General features: G+C 31.6%; 3 protein-coding genes across 3 annotated transcripts; 1 reads left to right on the top strand and 2 right to left on the bottom strand.

The window, feature by feature from the left end:
- Nucleotides 1-685: 685 nt before the first annotated feature.
- LOC134705628 (sulfotransferase 2B1-like) lies at nucleotides 686-3,013 on the bottom strand. The gene is given in 5 exon segments (XM_063564350.1): nucleotides 686-826; nucleotides 828-869; nucleotides 1,402-1,502; nucleotides 2,323-2,646; nucleotides 2,863-3,013. Coding segments are annotated over 5 exon segments (759 nt in total).
- Nucleotides 3,014-3,794: 781 nt separating this feature from the next.
- Nucleotides 3,795-9,199, top strand: LOC134706600 (amine sulfotransferase-like). Its single transcript, XM_063565672.1, has 6 exons — nucleotides 3,795-3,917; nucleotides 5,734-5,909; nucleotides 6,174-6,500; nucleotides 7,563-7,660; nucleotides 7,904-8,072; nucleotides 8,991-9,199. The coding sequence occupies exons 1-6, from the start codon at nucleotides 3,901-3,903 to the stop codon at nucleotides 9,101-9,103; spliced, it is 900 nt and encodes a 299-aa protein (XP_063421742.1). The 5' UTR covers nucleotides 3,795-3,900; the 3' UTR covers nucleotides 9,104-9,199.
- A 6,923-nt stretch (nucleotides 9,200-16,122) lies between these two features.
- On the bottom strand, nucleotides 16,123-20,943 carry LOC134704933 (uncharacterized). The gene is made up of 3 exons (XM_063563714.1): nucleotides 20,827-20,943; nucleotides 18,567-19,736; nucleotides 16,123-16,232 (listed from the first exon to the last, which is right to left on the bottom strand). Exons 2-3 carry the CDS (start codon nucleotides 19,688-19,690, stop codon nucleotides 16,172-16,174), a joined length of 1,185 nt encoding a protein of 394 aa, XP_063419784.1. The 5' UTR covers nucleotides 19,691-19,736; nucleotides 20,827-20,943; the 3' UTR covers nucleotides 16,123-16,171.
- Nucleotides 20,944-22,205: the final 1,262 nt, after the last annotated feature.

Here is a 22,205-nt window from a genome sequence, read left to right as displayed (position 1 = left end):
CTGTTTCTTTTGTTTTGTTTATGCTGTTCATGTACTGATTTTTTTTCAAGGATGGATATCCGATATCTTTTGTTTTTGTTTATGTTTCTTACTGTCTATCGTATTTGTTTTTCGCTAATTGTTTATCGTTTTGCTTTCTTTATTGATTATTTCCTATTTTGTCATGCCAGGGTCCTTATATCTTACTACACGGTATTGGTTTTTCTTATAATTGTTTATATCTGGTGGATAGTTGTCATATTGGCAACACCGCCACATCTCCTTGTCATATTGGCAACACCGCCACATCTCCTTGTCATATTGGCAACACCGCCACATCTCCTTGTCATATTGGCAACACCGCCACATCTCCTTGTCATATTGGCAACACCGCCACATCTCCTTGTCATATTGGCAACACCGCCACATCTCCTTGTCATATTGGCAACACCACCACATCTCCTTATTTTCAGAGAGACAAACAACCACGAACGACATGAAGTTCAGATAATGCATAAAATTTAGTTCTATTAACATCATTATGATTAAAGGTAAAATAAGAAATACCCTTTTATATTTATGTTTTACATGAAGCATTATATTTTCGATAGGGTGTGTATGTGTTACAAAATAATAATAAAACTGTTAAATAGTATCTGCATGTGATCGATCATATAAGATACAATTTTGTAATATATTATAATAATTAAATACCTTTTCGAAATAGGGTCGACTTTCTATTCTTATCCACTAAAGCTGTATAATCTAATTTATTGTTCTTAAGCTTGATATCAAAACTGCATCTATCTCCAACTTCCAAGGCAAATTCGTTTTTACATGGCACGCGCGTTCAAATATTCAGCTGTTTTCAATATGTTTCCAGTTATCTCCTGGAAAAAATGTTAACTTTAATAATTGTTTTTCTCTTATAAAGGTATTCTCGATCGATATTTTGAAAAAAAAATTGTTAATTTCTTTGTTTGTAGAAAATTTGAACTTGTAGTAAATTATTTTGTGTATATGTGTCAACAGGTTTTGTGGTTTTATATGAAATCTTATCGTCCTATTAAGGTTATAATAAAATAAATACATTTAATTTCAATTGTTTTATCATTTTTATAGACAAAAACTGACAATAGAAGAAGATACTTTATATTAAAACATAGGTACTTTTTATAAAGAGATGATATTTTGTCTCTTTGACACATTCCCCATTTCCATTCTCAATTTTATTTAACTTATGAAATTCGATTTAGGCTGAAGGGTTACCGGGCAATTCTATGATATCTGATAATTATTTACTTTATAAATTTAAGGCGTTATATGGTAAAATAGTTTCCGCGTAGTGATTTAAACATACAACTAGTAACACCAACCTCGAACACGACAACAATTAGCTTAGATTATGTTGATCTGTTTTACCTGTTTCATCTCTTCATAATATAATGGCAATATGTTCTTCTTTATATTGATTTCTTTTTCCCAATCTTTACTGAACTGAAACCATCCACCAAACATTTTCACTATAAACAAAACATTTAAATGTTAAAGCAAAACGTTAACAACATTTTCTTTATTTGTAGAAGGCAAAACCATGAGAATCGAAGATGATAAAGTACTCAAATGGCAGGATTTGCTTTTATTTAGTTTAATCAGACAGAGCGAGAGGATAGGAAAATTATTTTTATGAAGCACTTATATTGGAAAAGACAGCTCGGAAAGAAACCAATCTGATTGCTGATAGTTGTTTGTGTAATGTTTAAATCAAATTTATCAGCACATTCGACGCATTTCGTATTTAAACAACTGAATTCAAAAACCCGGATATACAAAGTTGATCATACACCATACTGTATTAAGAGACGTTCTCGATAGATTTTTCGTATAGGAATGGTTTTTTTTTAGTGTATGCTTTCACGTTCGGTTGGAAACCTCATGTACGGAGAGTGGGACACTGTCTGCACTTGAAGAATCCTTGAAAAAAATAATTGAAAGATCGATAGTTTGTCTCTTTCAAGTCAAATGAGATATACATTCTTCAATTGAATGTAAGGATGATGTTAAAATGTATCAATAAAATTGAGATTGGAAATGGGGAATTTGTCAAAGAGACAACAACCCGACCATAAAGCAGACAATAGCAAAATGTATTTTCAACGTGTAAGTAAAGTCATCAAATGGGCAGAAACTACTCTTGTGTTGCCCCCAAGTCAACAATCAACAATGGTCAGTGACTACTCATGTACTGCCCCCAGTTGAACAATCAGAAAATGGGCAGTAACTACTCATGTGTTGCCCCCTGTTGAAAAAATGTAATATCTCTACAGTAATAACTTGACTTACATTGACCGGTAAATATTTGGTCAATAAACTCATTCCATGTAGTACCCTCTTTTATGATTCTCTTTCCTTTTAAATGATTATACATTGACACATGAAGATCCTTCGGATTTCTTTGGACGTATACTATCTTTCCAGTTCCGTTTCGTAACTGTTCGGGGAGATATTTGTATGGTAAATGTGTTACTAGTAGCCTTCTAGAGGGTGCACTATTGATTTTGTCTAATGTACTAGCTGCCTCAATCATATTTTCAATTGTATTCTATTGATTGTATTGCGTAGAACCAGAGAGCAGCATGGACAGTATTTTGTGGTTCCAGTGTGTGTCTGCAAATATACAGATGACTTTTTATTGGGAGAAGTGAAGGCAAATTGAATAATTATTTGAACGTTAGAAAGTAAGAAAATTCTTTGAAATATAGATTTATAATACCCTTTGCTATGAAGAGAAACAAAGGTTTTAATTGTTCATATAGCGAAGGTTTGAGCTAAAGTAGTCATTTTTTGTATCTTGTTATTCTATACATGCAAAGGAGGACTCACCAGATTTTGGGAAGGAACACAAGAATACGTCTGAATCACGACACTCCATATCTCTTATCTGTTTAAATTTTGTCTCGGGTTCTGGGTAAAGCCCTGAGAAAGGGATCCATATTATACGATCATACATAAATGGACCATCATTAAGCTCCATTTTCTTGGGTCAATTCTTTAAAACAAAATAAACATCTACTTACTGCTAATACATAATAAAATAGTAAAATCTGAAAACATACTTATTATTAACTATTTGTTTCAGTCATTAAACTATTTTTGCTATAAAGTTGGTATGTGCAAGTAGCCAAAATATAACAAAGAGTTAATGCTGACATAAATATCAAATAGATCACACTGTTAACGATAATCGATTGCCGATATATTCTTCGTATACTTTGTGATCTCGCATTTAGAAAAACATAAATAATCAGGCACTATCTATTTTTTCTACTTATGTTTGATATGTTAAAGAATCTACCTTGTTAAGTAATACAAATTGCAGTTACAACAAAAGTAAAAAAATCTCGTATAAAATTAACAATAGAAAAACTCTTACTTGTTTGCACTTTATGATATTTAACAGAACATGTAAGTTTATTTATATTCTACATAAAATACCTATAAAGGTTACACATGACACGTACACATTAAAGTTTAGAAGGTGGAATGAAATGAAGAGTAGGTATGATAGGGTAACATATTTTATTTCGTCATTCATGTACTGATACTGATTATAAAAAAGAAGAAGTTGTAATTTCCTTTGGACACCTATGTCTATGCTATGTAAATAATAACAGATTCGCACAAAGCATAATTTTATTTGTATATTATAAATCGATTTTTGCATGACAAAATAAAATATGTTACCATGTCAGTCAACAATTAATCATACAATCAGGATTGCATCGTTTGTTATTACTCGGTTATTCATCATTCCACCTTCTAATCTTTTAAAGTGTACTCGTCACGTGTGACCCTCATATGTTTTTTATGTAGAATATAAATAAACTAGCATTTTATGTTGAATACCATAAATGTTTAAAGATGGAAAGTGCAAACAAGTAAGTTTTTTTAATGTTCTACTCGTTCGAGATTTTTCTCTTTTCGTATAGCTTCAATTGTGTATTACTTAGTATAAATCGAATGCTTTGATAAACCAGACATAATTTAAACAGATATATAGTGCCCCTTTATTACAATTTCTTATGTATGCGATCATAAAGTATGAAAAGTAAATAGATATAGGAAGATGTGGTATGAGTGTCAATGCGACAACTCTCCATAAAAAATAACAATTTATAAATGTAAACCATTATAGGTCAAGGTACGGCAATCGATTATGTTTGACAGTGTGATATATTTGATATCTTTTTTCAGCAGTAACACTTAGTCTCTGAGCATTTAATTTGATTTATCATGTTCATTTGGACTACTTGTAAAGTCCAATTTCACAGTTGTGAAATTAATTTAATGACTGCAACAAATTGTCCCAACAAATTGTTAATTATAAGTATTTTCCGTTTTTTCTATGATCTATTTTATTTGATGTAAGAAGTAAGTACACGTAACATATACATCCAGACCCTAAAACAAAGGAAAAGTTAATGTCACGAGATTAGGTATGAGGTTTTCATCCTGCTATCGGTCATCTTACACACTTTGTCAATCAGTCGACGTAAGTTAAAAAAAAATCATCATGCATAGTGACTTTTTAATTTACAGTTCACTCTAAGTGTTTACTTTTCTATAAATAAAGTCCATATCTTTTGACACAGTTTTATTCTAGATAAATAAGCAGCCAGGAAGGATACACCTAATAATAATCTTTATGCAGAAAACAGTTACTAAGACGCTATTTTTCGAAATAAAAAAGTTATTGACTCCCTCAGGCAAAGTTGATCTTAAAATGAATTTGTCTATTCATGTTATGTCCTTACATAGCTGTTAATGAGTTAATCTTTCCACTTTACATCCCCTTTTTTTCAAATGTCTAGGACCTGTTACCTTTTGATGGCTATTATGCGTTTGTTTCTCTGTCCTATAATTTCTCCCATTTATCTGTTTATTTATTGTAACCCTGTCGTGAAATGTTGTAATTTTAATGTTATTATTAACACTGCCATTAAAGCGGAAGGTCTGGCATGCCAGGTTCAACCCACCATTTTTTAATAAAAAATGCCCTGTACTAAGTCAGGAAAATGGCCATTGTTACATTATAGTTCGTTTCTCTGTGTGTTACGTTTCGGTGTTGTGTCTCTGTTGTGTCGTAGTTCTCTTGTATGTGATACGTTTCTCTCAGTTTTTGTTTGCAACCCGGATTTTTTTTTCTCTATCGATTTATGAATTTTGAACAGTGGTACCACTGTTGCCTTTATTTAATCGTTCCTGAAGAAGGTAAATTGATGAAAAAGCTTCAGACGCATGCATTTTAGTTAGTGTTATTTTAATTAATTATTACCAAACAAACTTCATATCAGTGTAGGGTGCTTTTATTTCTAATTTGAATTACCAAATGACTTATAATGAAACGTATCCTCAAAATCCTTTAATAAAAAAACTACCTGCAGACAAAACTAATATCGTATATAACGTTGGCCTCATTATATAACCGTGGTTCATAAGGTTGAACAATTTGTTATGATATAATATTATTGATTCATTTACAAAGATGGAACAATATAAAACGAAAGTGCATATTTGAAGTTCCTTTTAATCTGCTGAAATAAAAGTTTCTACCAAGCTGTTTAAGATGAGTTGTATTCACAAAAAGTTTATCTATTATTGTTGTTCACTGCAGCACCCTCCATCATAATGTAAACAGGTTTCCATGTGTTTATTTAGCAACAATTATCAAACATATATGAAATTTCCTTTCAGAGAAATGAAAAGCATGGGAGAAAAAATAAAACAAATGGGAGGACCATTTGTGTATGATAATGTGAATTGGCCACCTTTTCCGGGTTTGTGTCCTGATTCGGAACAAAAATTTAAAGACATACAAGATATGGAATGTCTTGATACTGATGTTTATCTTTGCTCCTTTCCAAAAGCAGGTAATATATTTAAATACATGTATATGTATTCTAAACATTTAGGATCTTCTAGACAAATTCCAACTGCAATAAGGCGAGCAATACGATTACTAGCACTATCTGTCCCTTAAAACATGCAGCTGGAAACATCAGTATGTCAACGTACAGCTGTATAAAAATGTGGCATTTTTTCTACATATCATATTTGGAAAATTTGATGATTTTAACAGCTTTATCATATTAAAAAAAAACCACTTATTTACTCATTTGAGCTTTTTTTTATAGGAACAAACTGGACACATGAAATTTTATCCATGTTAATGTCTCAATCGACAAGCTATAACTTGTGGGTAAAAAAATTGGGCCTTTTAGAAATGTGCGACCCTATAGATAGCGTTACGAAGATGCCATCACCAAGACTTCTCATGACACATATGCCATATAGATACCTCCCTAGTCAGCTTCAAAATGGAAAAGGAAAGATAGTATATGTTCAGAGAAATCCTAAAGATCTCTTCGTTTCCTTGTACAATTTTGAAAAGGGGAAATTAGCTATTGGAAACCATTTGTCGTGGGAGAATTTTTTTGAAAAGACAGTTATAAAAGACGAAGGTATGTACACGTGACTTACATATAACAAAACTAAAGAAACGATACAGGGCAATGTATGATGTATTTTCCATAAATATACAATGAAATTTGGTACACTGTTACATGGTAAATGATTGCTCAATTGATCTTAATTAAATATTAACATAGCGTTTTATTCTTCTTATCAAAACTTTTGATTAAAGGCAAATACGTGATTAATGTTTGTTTTTTTTGGAATTTGTGTTATTTCAGAAATTGTATTTTCACCCAAAAATTGAACAATCGATATTCGAACTTAAAACTTAATATTTAAATATGTTCTGCTTAAAATTATGAATGCCTTTGGAAATAATTGAATACTTAATTCTCATCTTTCAAATTTAGGTGGAGTAAAACTTTTCATCTGATTTATAAAGTTTTTTTCTGTATGTGTTTGGAACATTGACCCAGGAATTGGAAGGGTCGAGCACCACGAAAAGGTTCTACCCGGCTAGGTTCTTTATATGCTTGTCTAGTATAATTGTAGTTGATTGCTTTCTATCATATATGTTTTTTCGTTATTTTTTTAATTATGAGAGCGTTAGTTTTCTATTGCAAACCTTTTTTCACTTTTGTCATACCGAGGCCTTTGATAGCTTTCTGTAGGCTATTCGTTTGCTCATGGTCGAAGACTGTACAGTGACCTGGAATTATTCAAATCTATTGATAGTTTTTACAGTAGCAAAAGAGTTGTATAGTATAAGCCCTCATTGGTCCATATCGTTTGCATTCAATGTTTTTGTATCGAATATTTTTATTACTTTCAATGCAAAGATATGGATATTTGTTTTATTTTTACAACCAATGCTGAACCAACGATAATTTATGTTTTTACTCTGTATGCTGAATAACGGGGTTCAGTATTGAATGGTAAAAATATCTCCGAAAATACGCTAAAAGTAAACAATATATATATATATTTACCTATATGAAGTCTTATATTATAGGACTAATTTGCAACCTTTTTTAAATCAAATTCTTTTAGTTTAGTAAAGAATGTGAAAGGTAAAAAATATTAAAGTTATCATGTTAATCTCTGTTTAGGGGCTCTTTACGGCGGATGGTATGAGTATACTAAAGAATGGGAAAAGCAACTAAGTCATGATAACATCTTACAGTTGTATTATGAAGACATGAAAAAGGTAGGATTATTACATTTATCACAGTACAACATATTTTTGCTGGAATGCTATTATGATATAATTTAAGTAAAAAATATTTTAGACATTGTCCCTTTGTATATCATTATATCTATGTGTGCATACAACCAAGATAATTATCATTTTAATATTAAATTTGTTGAAGTCTTTTTATATCGTAGCTTATAACCCTTATCTATTTTATGTTTAATATTAATTGGATCTAATCATTTTCACTATAATTAGGATTTAGTTGGAAACATCTTAAAAATAGCAGATTTCCTTGAAACATCCTGTTCCAAAGAACTAGCAGAAAGTATAGCTGATAAGTGTAGCTTTGACAATTTGAAGGCCAACAGATTAGACCCAACATCATTTCTTACAGATGGTGGTAAATCAACACTTTTTAGAAAGGGTAATTATGTTCATACATTATTTAGAGGCAAAATCATTTTACAATTAAGAATTCACTTGTTCGTGAGCAATTAACAGAGCTTTCCTTTTCATATTACAAAGTGTATGTTAAGTTAGGCGTAGCATGAATCGAAAAGCTTAAAAACGCTAACACAAAATACTCAAAATAGGATTAAAAACGCAAAATTTGCTATTCAGACATTACCTAGACTTTTGATATTGCATGTTCTTCACGTTCATTCGTCTCCAATGCAATTGCAAGAGACTTCACTGGTCTATATGACCTTTGTTTTAGAGTTTAAACTACTTTTGTCTTTTTGGAAACTGTTAATGGGGATTATGCCTTTTACGGAAAGGTCAAATCTCACCGCTCAAAAAATAACAATGTTGCGACTTAATGACAAAACAATACCATTTTTTACGATTTTTATAAGTAAAATAGTTTCTCAAATTATCTCCTTGCAAAGTACATGTACCAATGACAGTTATTGAAAAAAATCTTTCGGGTTTGTTCCTTTAACGATTACTGTGTTCATATACCGACAAAGTGTGAACTTCAAAGCAACATGTCTCACGACTTTGTCAAAGTGTTTTGAAAAAAGAAGAATGATTGCCGAAAAGGGATGTACCTTATGGAAAATGAAAGGCCTTAATTACTAAATAGTTTGGCAGTTTATTGAGGCTTTAGTCTTCTAATAATCCTTTAAATGTTAATGGTTAATACAAATGGATACATGAGTAAATATGAAGAATTGTTGATACATTTGCAAAATAAAATGAGTTTTAAAATAAATCGCATTCATAATGTATGACAGATGTTTAGCTTTAACATTATTGCAGATATTTGCACCGTTTAAACCTAAACAAGGAAATGACCATGTGATTACCAAATATGATAATGTTTATATTTATATTACAGGTCAAGTTGGTGATTGGAAGAACTGGTTCACGGTTGCTCAAAATGAAATATTTGACAGAAATTACAGGGATGTCATGAAAGACACGGTGCTAAATTTCGTCTATGAATTATGAGTATTACTAGTGAAGAATTGTTTCGTTGTCAATGATGCCATATCTTGTTATTTTTAAATTTAGGAATTCGAAATAAAAGTCATTATAATGAAAACAGACAACAATACACGAACGAGGAAAAACCTCGATGATGATGTTGATTATAATTATGACGGTGATACTGCTACAGTTGCTGATGACGAAGATGCTTCTTTTGATGGTGCTACTGACTGATACTGTGGCAAATATTCTACAACTATTTTTTTGCTCCGGCTCCCTTTAGTTGTACCCTTGTCTGTCCATCCGTTTTTACATCCCAAAAATGATTTCCGTTCTCCAACTCTAGTCTGCCTAAACCAAATATTATGAAACTTATACGAATGGTTATTACCACAAAACAGACCAAGGTGAATTTTGGTGGCGTCCCTTTAACCGCTCTAGAGTTATGCCCCTTTACAAATAAAAAAAAAAATTGTGAATGTTTCGTTTCCGTTCTCAAACCTCAACCAAATGTTATATAACTTATACGCAATGCTCATTTTAACAAAATGCAGATCAAGTTTGAATTTATGAAATTGATGAACTTTACGTTTCTCTTATTAAGTATGCCTCAACTAAATTTTATGAAACTTATACACAAAAGTTTTTACCATAAAACACAGATCAAGTACACATTTAGGTATCGTCACTTTTACAGTTCTTCAGTTCTCTTTATAGCTTTACATGATATGCAAGCATGTCATCATCTGTGTCCCATAGACATATTTCTCATTTATTATTTACATTATCGTGACCAATATATGTTCTAAATAGTAAATGTTGTGTGCTTAGTGCAGAATCAACAAATAACTACATGTTTAGTTTGACTCGGTCTGGAAACGAGGAAGTAGCATGAAAAATAAAATATTTTAAATCTGTGAAGAGTGTGTATATTCTATTTACCAGAACATTCATCAGAATGTGTTTTGGTCAAAGACGATAATTGATCAAATTGGGTATAAAGGAAAGAATGATGTATTCAACATACATTACTCCTCATCCTTGTTTGAAAATCGAAAAATTCATGATGGCTGCAGAATTAATTTTTGTAATGAAGGAAATGATCTGATAACATTTAGTACCCTATTATGACTTAGAAATTTAAATTATACTGTCTCAAGTTAATGAATATAAACATTGTACATGATGCATCAATGACTTTTCATGATTGTTTCTATGATTTGGAATAAATTGGTAAATTTTATAGAGTGTTATGCCTAAAGTCAAATATTATTTAACGAATAATGCGATTAAAGTTTAAAATAAGCACACTATATGATTAAGGTCAAATGTTGGATAAATCACATTCAAGGACATAATTACAGTACTTTTAAACTAGATCTAACGATTCATCGGGAAAAAAAAGAAAACAAAACACAGATGAAATTCAAAACGGAAAGTCCCTAACCAAATGGAAAATCAAATTTTAAAGCTCAAACACATCAAACGAATTGAAAACAACTGTCACACTCCAGACTTAGTACAGACATTTTCTTATGTAGAAAATTGTGGATTCAAGAAGGTTTTATAGCTAGCTAAACATCTCAATTGTACGACAGTCGCATCAAATTCCATAAAATTGACAACGATGTGTGAACAAAACATATTGACATAATAACTAAAAATGTAAAAAATAGGGGTGATGCGGTCACTTCAAAGAGGCACACACTGGTATAAAAGGCACATTAGCAAATATGAAAGACCAGAATACAAATATTTTAGTAGCACTTTTTAACACAATGTCAGGAAGTACAGAGCCATGTCATATGTATCAAAGAAATACAAAAAGGCATCAAGACAAATAAATATAGGAAGATGTGGTGTGAGTGCCAAAGCCCATTAGAAAAAATGAAAGACAAGAATAAAAAATCATCATACAAAAATAACTAAATGACAGGATGTATAAGTAGAGAGTCACGTCAAATGGATATTACCAAAACCAGACTAAACAGTAAAATTTATATTCATAAAGACAAAAAAAATAACATTAACACGTTATTTAGATGATAAACAACGTCGGTACCCAGAATCTATATTTCAAGATCCTCGTGTATTATTTGTGACGTTGAAGCGAAATATTAACCAACAAGGTCTGTGTACCTTCCGATGAACTTGTTTTAGAAAAATTGAAGAAACTTTCTGTGGTTTGTCAACTTTCTGCTCAGGCACTGGTTACGTTTACAAAGTCTGAGTAGGAGTTGCAAGCTCTTGAATACCGAATAAGATTGGAAATTTATTTCCCATAGTAGTATGCAGGTGAAATTTCAAAATTAAAATCATATCGTTTGTCATAGTTACTGGTTTTGTTATTTACGAATTTAAACATAAGAACACTTGTACTTTAATGCATATAATCAGTAATCAGTACATCGACCTGTTTTGAATCGTTCCACCTTGTAATAAGATTTCATTTCCGGAAGGATGACTTAAGGACTTACACACATTTTCTAATACAATGAAGACAAATTCTTGTCTAGGTCACAATCCACCTTTTCACCTGTAACGATGTATAACAAGTCCTGAAATATATACTTGTAGCAACATAAATGTGTATATATTCTATGTGTAGGATGAGTCCTATGTAATACTTATTCGGAAGTTGTACATCGTAGATTTGGTTGGATCACTTTTAGACATTTCAAATCAAATATACAAAAAAACGACATATATAAACAAAAAGACATATTAGGGCAGTATTCAGCCTTCGACAGTAGACTGGTGTATATGGAATTTGCTAAGTTCTATATTATCCCGAGTTTAGAATTAGTGTAAAAAGATAAAAGCAAAATTATCAAAGATCTGTCATCAAATTGAAATGATGATAGCCCTTTCACTTTTTAAATATATTAATTGATACGATATCAATTGATACGATATTCCCGGGCTTGTATTTCCTATCAAGATTTCCTTGATAGTAAATAAACTCATCATAGATACCAGGATTACAATTTTACATTTACGCCAGACGCGCGTTTCGTCTACAAAAGATTCATCAGTGACGCTCGAGCAACAAATATTTAAAAGGCCAAATAAAGTACGAAGTTGAAGAGCATTGATCACCAAAAATTCCTAAAAGAGGATTGCTACTCACAAGGAAGCCAAGTTGAAATCATCCCTTCCCGAGTTGGTTGACCGTTATGGAATAGCCGTTTCACAGATGATATAGGATATGTCCCTTATGTCGTAACTACAATACCCTTTCCGTTTTCACGAATGTGACCTACCGAATTAGAATATTTACCGGATTTGTAATAAAATAAGCAACACGACGGATCTGCTTACCCTTCCAAAGCACTTGATATCACCCCAAATTTTTGGTGGGGTTAGTAGACGTGCTTAGCTTTTAGTTTTCTATGTTGTGTCTTCTGTACAATTATTTGTCTGTTTATCTTTTTTTTTAGCCATGGCGTTGTCCCTTTATTTTCTATCTATGAGTTTGACTCTCCCTCTGGCATCTTTTGTCCCTCTTTTAATCTAAGAGTAATGACAACAACGACCACATAACAAATCCGTTTACGCATCAGTTAAACTAATTATTACTCAGAAATAAAAAAATTGAGCAACAACTATTTCACTGATAACTTGAATGAATTCGTGTATGCAAGACTATAGCATAATCCTAACGGTAGACAAGAAAGCGGATGTAGACAGTGGCAATTTGACAATTTAGAGGAACACAACAAATAGTAGTAAATGAAGTATGTGTTCATTAAAAACTTACAAAATAAAAGTAATTTATGTTAAGAAGAATTTTAGACTGTATCTAGGAATGCAAGTTTGAAAAATATACAGACGTCTACTGTTAATAGTGACGTTATCTAATAATGTTGTTGAATTTCATTAATTATATTCAACAAAACGCAGCAGAAAATGTACAGCGTGCGAAAAATTTGTTATAAGGTTATCTACTGACCCCTACGGACCATACACTGTGAATATAATCCATAGGGGAGTCGATCTCCGGTCTCACCCAATATGGATTTTACTAACTCTTTATTGATCCCTAATGATATAAGATTCCACCTTTTGATCCCCTTTTGATTAATGCAGAATGTATAGATGTTCCAGTTTTATGTGTGGAATATATAATGAACTAAAATGCTTGAAGACATCATTATTAATATGTAGCTTTATTACTTCACTTGTATTTATTTTGCTGAAGATGTAACTTCACAAATATCTGAATCAGACATTATCAAGATTCTAGATTTCATGACTAACAACATATTTGTTCCGTTTGACCTTTTTGACGAACAGTCGCCATTCAAATAGGAATCAGCTATGATTCTCTTCTTGTTGTCTTGTTTCTTTACTTATATGAGGCTGAATTCAAACAAGACTCTTAAGAAAAATGAAAAGAAGCTTGAATTATCGTATAACTTCACTTTCCACTGTATAGCTAATGTCCTCTCGCTAAATGATTCAAAGTTTTGTGACTTTGTTGAACTCATTCACCCCATTGAACTTGAAATAAAAGATACAACGGATACAGTTCTGCCTAATTTCTTGACTTACATCTAGAACTTTACAATGAGTGTTGGTTGAGAACAATATTTACCGACAAAAGAGATAATTTCACCTTCACAACTTGGAACTTTCTATTTCTATGTAGCAGCATTCAAGCATCGTCTGCAAATATGGAGTAGATATTCCCAAATTGATACGATATTCGGGGCTTGTGTTTTCTTTCATGATTTTCTTAGATATCAAATCAAAAGTTCCAAGTGGTAAAGTTGAAATTATTCCTTTGCACATTTTACGGAAGCTATCAGGAGTTAACTGTTATGGATTATATATACCACAGGTGACGATGGTAATGTTAGTAACGGCATCTGAGATCACCCCTTGTTTTTGGTAGGGTTTGTGTTGGTCATTCTTTAGTTTTCTATGTTATATCATGTGTACTGTTGTATTTCTGTTTGTCCTTTTCATTTTTAGCCATGGCGTTGTTAGTTTGTGTTCGATATATGAGTTTGACTGTCCCTCTGGTATCTTTCGTCCCTCTTTTGCAATCTTCGTAACTACAATTTTGTTATCTTTTCCACCGAATGGAACATGGGACCGAATTAGACTTACTAAAGTCTTTCTCTTCTTTTTTATCCATTGCCATCTGAAAAGTTGGCAATTTTTGACAATGACGCACACAATTTAGGCGAACAAATTGCAATATTGATGTATTGACATTTGCAATCACCTTAGCATCTAGGCATCTAAACATGAAAAACGGAATAGCAGGAATGCAGTTTTTTTTTATGTTGTATGCATATGAAAATAAAGATTCCTAATGGGACATATATGTCTGATAGTATATACATGAATTATCATTGATATAGTTATATTTATAAATTTACTGTTCACCAAATTATGTCATGCTTTTCTTCCTCATGCATAGATTAACTTAGCTGTATTTGGCAAACTTGTAGGAATTTTGGTCCTCAATGCTCTTCAACTTCGTACTTTATTTGGCCTTTTTAACTTTTTCGGATTCGAGCGTCACTGGTGAGTCTTTTGTAGACGAAACGCGCGTCTGGCGTTTATACAAAATTTAGTCCTGGTATCTATGATAAGTTTATTGTATAATATATTTTCATTTTCTTAATATCGAATTGATTCAGTTCATTGGGGAACCTCTTTCATTTCAGAATTATGCAAAAATAAAATGATTAAAACGAACAAATTGTGAGTTTTCTAATTTAGATACAAATTTGGCTTTGTGGTATAACATGGAACAAGAAAACATATTAGAATTAAAAACCAATTGTTCAGAGAACAATTGAAGGTCTTTCCATCAAAACAATGTATTTTGATATGAAAAGTTGTGAAACTAAGTTTAAAATGTCATTTCAATCGTTAAATGATAGCTCCTAGTAAGCTGATTCCAAAAATATATTGTTTCCATACATTTTTTTTAAATAAGGGAGATAATTTGTTACTTCCGGTTTGAAAAATGTTACTTCCGATTATATTTGAATATTTACTTGACACTAATTCCAAAAATATCTGGTTCTATATACTTTTATATTAATAAAGTACAAAAAAATAGCTACTTCCGGTTTACAAAAGGTCACTTCCTGTTGTTTTTTTCAAGGTTAAATGGTTTGATACCTTTTTTCTAAAAGTTGTTTATCTTTATCATGTACACATATTGAATAAAAGCAAAGGTCAAAATCTAGAACGTCAAATTCAGCTATGACCTTGAGATCAATTTCAAGGTCATAAACCAAGGACCTCAAATCAAAAGACCATAGGTCTTAATTATATTTAGTTAATGAGTTATATCACCAAACGCGTATTTTTAAATACAAGAGGGGAGAAAACTCCCTTTTACATTCAGCGTACGCTTGCAATCAAAATTTACATTTTACGACATGTCGTAACTAACAATTTTGTAAAAATAATTTGTTGATATCTTATACAGTCTTTGGATATAAGTGAAAATAAGCCAAATTCAAATATTAGAATATGACCTTGACCTTTGACCTTGACCTAATTTTCATTTTTAGGGACCAAGGACCTCAAATCAAAAGATGCTAGGTCTCTATCACTTATGATTTATAAGATAGAAATTCATATCACTTAAATCAGATGCATAAGGGGAAATAACGCTCATATGGAGCGGCCATATCGCTTCGGTCAAAATAGGACAAATCATGCCAAGGATATAACGAGCAATTTTGTAAAATAAATTTGTAATAATCTTTTACGGTTGCGAAGGAGATGCGATAACAAGGAAAACAGTGTTTGGGGAGATAACTCCTACAAAGAAAAGTATTTGTTTACGCAGGGTAAATTTCAAAAGCGCATAAACTGTTCGATATCATATACAAAATATCTAAGCGACATATTGCGAAACAAATGTTTATCGCAAGAACAAAATTAGGCGGAAGAAAAAAAAAATAATCAGAAGAAAAACAATAGGTCTTTCCACAGAAAAGTGGAAAGACCTAAATATTACAATCTTCATTATATTCTAATTTATTCTTAAAAAAAGCATAATAAGGCTAAAATCGTCCCTTGGTCTTTTTTTGTTAGCTTTTTAGATTCCACCCATCACCTCTTTATTTGAATAAACTGATTTTTGCGTTGTTGCCTTGAAGTCTTTAATGCTGACCTGAAATAGACACATTAAGTTAATTTCTAAACGCGTTTATATTATACATGTAACGACATTTATAGTGTTCAACATGTAAAACGCTTAATGTTTCGTTCACAAAAAAATCTACCTCTCAAATAGTTATTAAAGTTATGATGCCCTGCGATTTTTTTTTGTCGTAAATGGTATTAAAACGAAAGAATGAAATTTTGAAATTTCGTCTAGAAGACTATTTGCGTTTCTGGATTCGCTATTTTATTGAAACAACATCACCAGAATCTAGGCCAATGGATTTGAACACATGCTTCTGTTTCATCATTACATTCGTGAATGTAATGTGTCTCACGTCGTATTAAACAACTCGACTACCTAGGCTTTTATTTGTAAACACAAGTTTATTTTAGTAGAATGATGTCTGTCTTCTTTGTCTTCATATTGCAATACATGATGCGCTAAGACATGTAGAATGATTTCATGCAAAGTGGTAAATGATGATTAAAAAAAAATGAATTTCAAATTAGATAGTTATCCTATGCGAATGAAAGGAGAAAGATAAACCAAAAGGGTAATTCAATCAACAGTATACAAATTGTTATCAAAGGTACCAGGATTATAATTTAGTACGCCAGACGCGCGTTTTGTCTACATAAGACTCATCAGTGACGCTCATATCAAAATATTTAAAAAGCGAAACGCAACATAAAAAAACTAAAATATAAACAACACACAGCCCACTAGAACCTAGGAAATACCTCAAGAAGGGTAGGCAGATCTTGCTCAACATGTAAAACATACTGTAATTGATTAATGACTGAATTGCTGTTATGAAAATTGGAACATATCCGTCGTTACCTGTGAATCAGATATTCCATAAAGATCAACCAACTTTTCATGGCCTCCATAAAATTTTCGCAGGGATAATTTCAACTTCGCCATATGTAACTCTTGGTTTAAGGGCATACGATACAGTTTTGATCCTGTATTTACAAGTTCATGACAATTTGCATATAGGCTATTTTTTACCTGATTAAATCAAATATGTAATCAAAAATATACCTTCATGTGCTACTTTTTGAGTAAATGAGGTCGAAATTTTGTGTATTTGCTCAAATTTCAGATTTGTTGCCGTAATTTCTTTTTCGAAAGAAAGACATAACTTTTTTGTTATAAAATATAAACACAAATTGTTTTTTGTTAAATAATCGGTAATTTCTGTATTTTATAATTATCCTTAAAAAATATGCCTTTTTTTCAGAAATAACTCATGTTTATCAAATGTTCATGAATTGAGGAAAAAAGTTTTTACTGCATGTTTATCAAAATTAAAAAAAATCCTCTACTTACAGTTTTATAAAATTTGGGTCATATAATCTCCCTGCAAAATGAAACAATATGCCGTTTTGAAAAATAGGGGTCCATTAACTCGTTTTCAAATTAAATCAGTTTGATTGATAAAAATCAGTCAAAAAATGCATCTTTTCCCGATATGTCACAGTTTGACGTCGCGAAAATAACAAATTACGTTTGCAACGTCATTACCTTCCCTGTAACTGAATCGTATGCCCTTAAAAGCCTCCTTGTGAGAAACTACTTAATATTCCCTATCAAGGAAATCATGATAGAAAATACCTGGAAAATCGTATGAATTGGGATATAAGTACTCAATATGAAGGTGCTACTGGAGTGTTTCTCATTTGGACGCTGAAGTCATTTCTTTTGCCGTAAAGTTTTTGTTTTAAACGGACCCTCATTCTAGATATAAGTTAATATATTAGATATACTTAACTGTTACTTCTGAAGTTCGAAGGGATATTTGTCTTCAAAATGGTCACTAAACATTAAATTATTGAGTGAGAGGACATCACTTGTATATCAAAACGTAAAATGTGTAAAGCTAATGCTAAGTTCTTTTCTTTATTTATGAGAAGATCTGTATGACTTCAGTCTCATATGAGTGAAGAAACACGTCGACAGGGAGAGAGCACACTTGATTCACATGTAATTGTTTGCTGTAAGACACGTTTTCCAAATATGGTGTCTGTTCGAAACAACTATGATTTCCTCAAGCAATTGTAAATGCACCATTTTTTTATATATAAATTTGAAGATACAACATATTACAAATATACCATATAACATTACAAATATGTGTAGTTTGAGTTGGAGATATTATGAATAAAATGAATGCACGCCCTTATTTATGTTTTCAAATTCAAATTAAAGCAATAAACTATGGACTAGGTAATGTCAGAAAATGTACTCGTTAGTAATAAATTACAATTAAAAAAATAATAAAGCATTGATTTTTGCATTAGAAAAAGACAGCAAACACATTGCATATGATATTATTACCTATGATTGTTATCCTTTTTAACTACTTTATTTTGTTTTGAATATTTTGGTAGCCACAATACATCATTTGGCCAGTGCATTGTTTGGTTTAGTTTCAATGGTTCTGTCAATCCACTCAATTTGTAAGGGGCAAAGTTCCATCCAGCCATCAAATTTCTTATTGTATTTTCTGCTTCGTCAGAAAACCACTGCCATTCCATAACAATTCCTCTGACTGACTTTAGTTTTTGTTTCATGAACTGTTTAGCACCTAATAAAACTCGATGTTCATGCCCCTCTACATCCATTTTGATGAGGATGTTTTTCATAAAGGCTATTTGAGGTAGACTAAGCAAATCATCTAGTTTTACTGCTTCAACTGCATCTGTACGCCCATTGTCAAAATAGTCCTTGAATTTTGTTTCCATTTTTGACGAAATACCATCTGCATCTACATGACCTAAGCCGAAATCACCTTTAACTCCATGTTTGAACTCAACTTTTCCATGTGAATCAGACAAAGCATTATAAATAATTGCAACTCTATTAGTAAAATGTCCATATTCAACGGATGCACAGATGTGTTGTATATTTTCCACTGCGGCATCTATTGCTATGACCTGCCTACCAAACAACGCAGCAGATAACGCATAAATACCAACATTGGCTCCAATGTCAATCAAAGACAGCTGTTGATCCTTCCGTAATATTGACATAACAACATCTACATTCTCTGATTCAAAAGAACGCCGTTGTTTAATTGTACCGGATATTGCATCATACTCAGGGTTGTGAACAAAGAGATTAACGGAACCGGCCTCAGAATGAGCTTGAGTCAAATAGAAATCTTGATCGTTCAAATATTTCTTGGATAGGTTGCACACATTTGAAACTTGCCATCCACCTCCTGTGAAACTATAAACAGACAGTGGATCTACATTGTATTGGGACAAGCGACCATTGTTCTGAGTTAAATTTGAGATTTTTATTGTATGACGCATCTTTCCGAAGAATATTTTTTCCCTATATTGCGTCTTTTCTTTTTCTGAGCTCAGATTGATTCCAGCGAAGCCAATAACTGTGAAAAGGGTGTAAAACAGGATAACAGTTAGTATAAAAACTATAGTTTTCTTTTTCCTGAGCATGAGTATTTCTTTTCATAAACTACATATGCAGAAATGTAGTCTACGTCTACAATAGAAATAATGGATTCAAACATGTAATATAAATGTATTTTAATCTGTGTTTTTACAGTCTCTCATAACTCTTTTTAGAGTGGCCCTTTTATAAATTGTTAATATGATATTGTCTTGTATATCAATGTTTTAAAGAGGTGAGACTCTAATAAATTATTTGTTTGTTTGTTTGTTTTTTTGGGAGCTTATGAATGTAAAGGTAGTTTAAACGTTTTCTTATCTTAACTTGTGTTTTCGCACTCTAAGCCTATAAGATGCTTTTAAACTAGTGCTGGTTTCATAATGAAGATTTTCTTACAACTTTTTTATAAACAATTATAACATGATAACAAGAAAGAACAACAGTTAGTGGAATTGCTATAATGAGTAAATCTGTTAGATCATCTACTTTACGTAAACGTAGTTGGCTGTGCACTTGATAACTACTTTAAAATAATGTAAAGCTGATAAATAAAACTGACATTATTGCTTTTGCCATAGGCTATTTTTCTTTTCAAGAAAATATGTATCGTCATGATGCACAATTTTTTTGTTACTTTAGTATTCCAATTTTCCAGTTTATTCGGATTTTGATATTTTTGGAAATACTCACTGAAGAAAGTATTGTATAGTTGTACAGAACATATAATGGGTTTTACCCTGTCACATTCTGTGTGTGTCTTACAAATCAGGATCCAATAATCCAGTGGTTGTCATTTGTATAGGAGGAGGGTTAAGATCTCACAAACATGTTTAATTCAGCCGCATTTTTAGCCTGTCCCAAATCAGATGCCTCTGGCCTTTGTTATTCTTGTATTATTTTAACTTTTAGTTTATTGACTGTGTACAGTTTGGAGTTTAGTGTGGCGTTCATTATCACTGAACTAGTATATTTTTGTTTATGGGCCAGCTGAAAGACGCCTCCGGTGCGGGAATTTCTCGTTACATTGAAGACCTGTTGGTGACCTTCTGCTGTTGTTTTTTCTGTGGTCGGGTTGTTGTCTCTTTGATACATTCCCCATTTCCATTATCAATTTTATTGTTTACACATCAGAACTATTTTGACACAAATTTATTAAAATATTAAAAGAAGAATTTATTCTTACCTGATCATCGAGTAAAAATCATTCATTTGTAAATATTACTTGTATGGCTTTCATACCTTAATACGCTTTCATTTTTCTTTAATCTAAAACTAAAAGTAGCAGTTAAGTTTTTGTCCGTATATCAGGTAAATAAATTATTTATCATTGGTGCAAAAAACGATACAGGTAACGTTAAATTTATATATACATGCACTTTGTAAATCATTTTACTAAAATATTAAAACGATAAAATACAAGAAATACCTACCAATTTTCAGCTTGATAGCCTTTCAACTATGACAAACCTTCTCAATGTGTCGCTTATAACTCTTTTAGTAGTGACATTTAAGTAAGAAATTATTTCAGTATAAATCATATCTATTGTTTTTGTTTTGAATATATATAACAATATTCTGACAATGAATTCACCAAGCGTTTAAGATATTAAGCTTACAATAGAATAATACGGACCAGTTCTTTGAACAACTGCTCAATCAACATATTTTCACTTATTTTTATGATATCAAAAGTGAAAGGTGTACATGCATATAGTGAAAAATGGAAAATGATACCTATTACTATATAACATTGTTTGTTTTTCTATAAAATGTTCTCTTTGTTATTGTTGTCTAACAATACGTTACAAAACAGAATGTACCGTTTTTCACTTTAAGTATGGTAGCGTCTAGATCGACAAATAAACGTGATGGTGGTTTTACTATTTTGTGTCTCTGTAACTTTAACCATATAGCAGGCTGCATATAGTACGTGTGCTATTTTATGTATCTGTTAGTTTCGCACTATACAAGTAAATATGCTATGTTTTGTGTCAATTAGTTTTACACCATAAGTATGTATTTTTGTTAGTTTTACACTTTAATTATGATATCTAATGTTTTTGTAAATTTGACGCTATGAAGACGGTATTTATATTTGTAATTTTTACATTATAGTTATGGTATCTCGTGAATTTGCAAGTTTTAAATTATGATATAACAAAACAGAAGATGTGGTATGAATGCCAACGGTGCTAGGGGCAGATTTCCGCCTTTTCTGTTAATTGCCTACATGTTGATTTTCTGATCTTTTAGGTTGATTAATCGTATTTTCTGCATTAGGACGCGCCTACTTCATTAGGAAAAGCTTTCTTGTAGTTATACAATACCTTTTCGATGTGAATGGCTCTTCGGATGGACATATAACATGTCCAGAACTGTTAATAGTGTGAAAATATCCTTGGTTGTTACATATTGGCGTCTAGCTATCAGAACGCGGGGTAGGGTATGACAAAAAATGTTGACTTAATTTGAATTCGTTATATTAAGAAAAAGATAGGATTCAGGCATGTAGCAAGGAACTCTAAGCGTTTGTTAAAATGTGTGGTGCTGGGGAAGATTTCA

This window comes from Mytilus trossulus, chromosome 2 (genome assembly GCF_036588685.1).
Source record: "Mytilus trossulus isolate FHL-02 chromosome 2, PNRI_Mtr1.1.1.hap1, whole genome shotgun sequence".
In the NCBI taxonomy this organism is placed as follows: domain Eukaryota; kingdom Metazoa; phylum Mollusca; class Bivalvia; order Mytilida; family Mytilidae; genus Mytilus; species Mytilus trossulus.
This window is presented reverse-complemented; position numbering and strand designations above follow the sequence as displayed.

Bases quoted from the DNA above. Each gene is read 5' to 3' on its own strand.
- LOC134706600 (XM_063565672.1), top strand. The intron at 5,910-6,173 runs GTAATATATTTA...TTTTTTTTATAG, and splicing joins TTGCTCCTTTCCAAAAGCAG to GAACAAACTGGACACATGAA. The intron at 8,073-8,990 runs GTAATTATGTTC...TTTATATTACAG, and splicing joins ATCAACACTTTTTAGAAAGG to GTCAAGTTGGTGATTGGAAG.
- LOC134704933 (XM_063563714.1), bottom strand. From the start codon at position 19,690: ATGCTCAGGAAAAAGAAAACTATAGTTTTTATACTAACTGTTATCCTG. The intron at 16,233-18,566 runs GTAATAATATCA...TGTCTATTTCAG, and splicing joins AAAAAGGATAACAATCATAG to GTCAGCATTAAAGACTTCAA.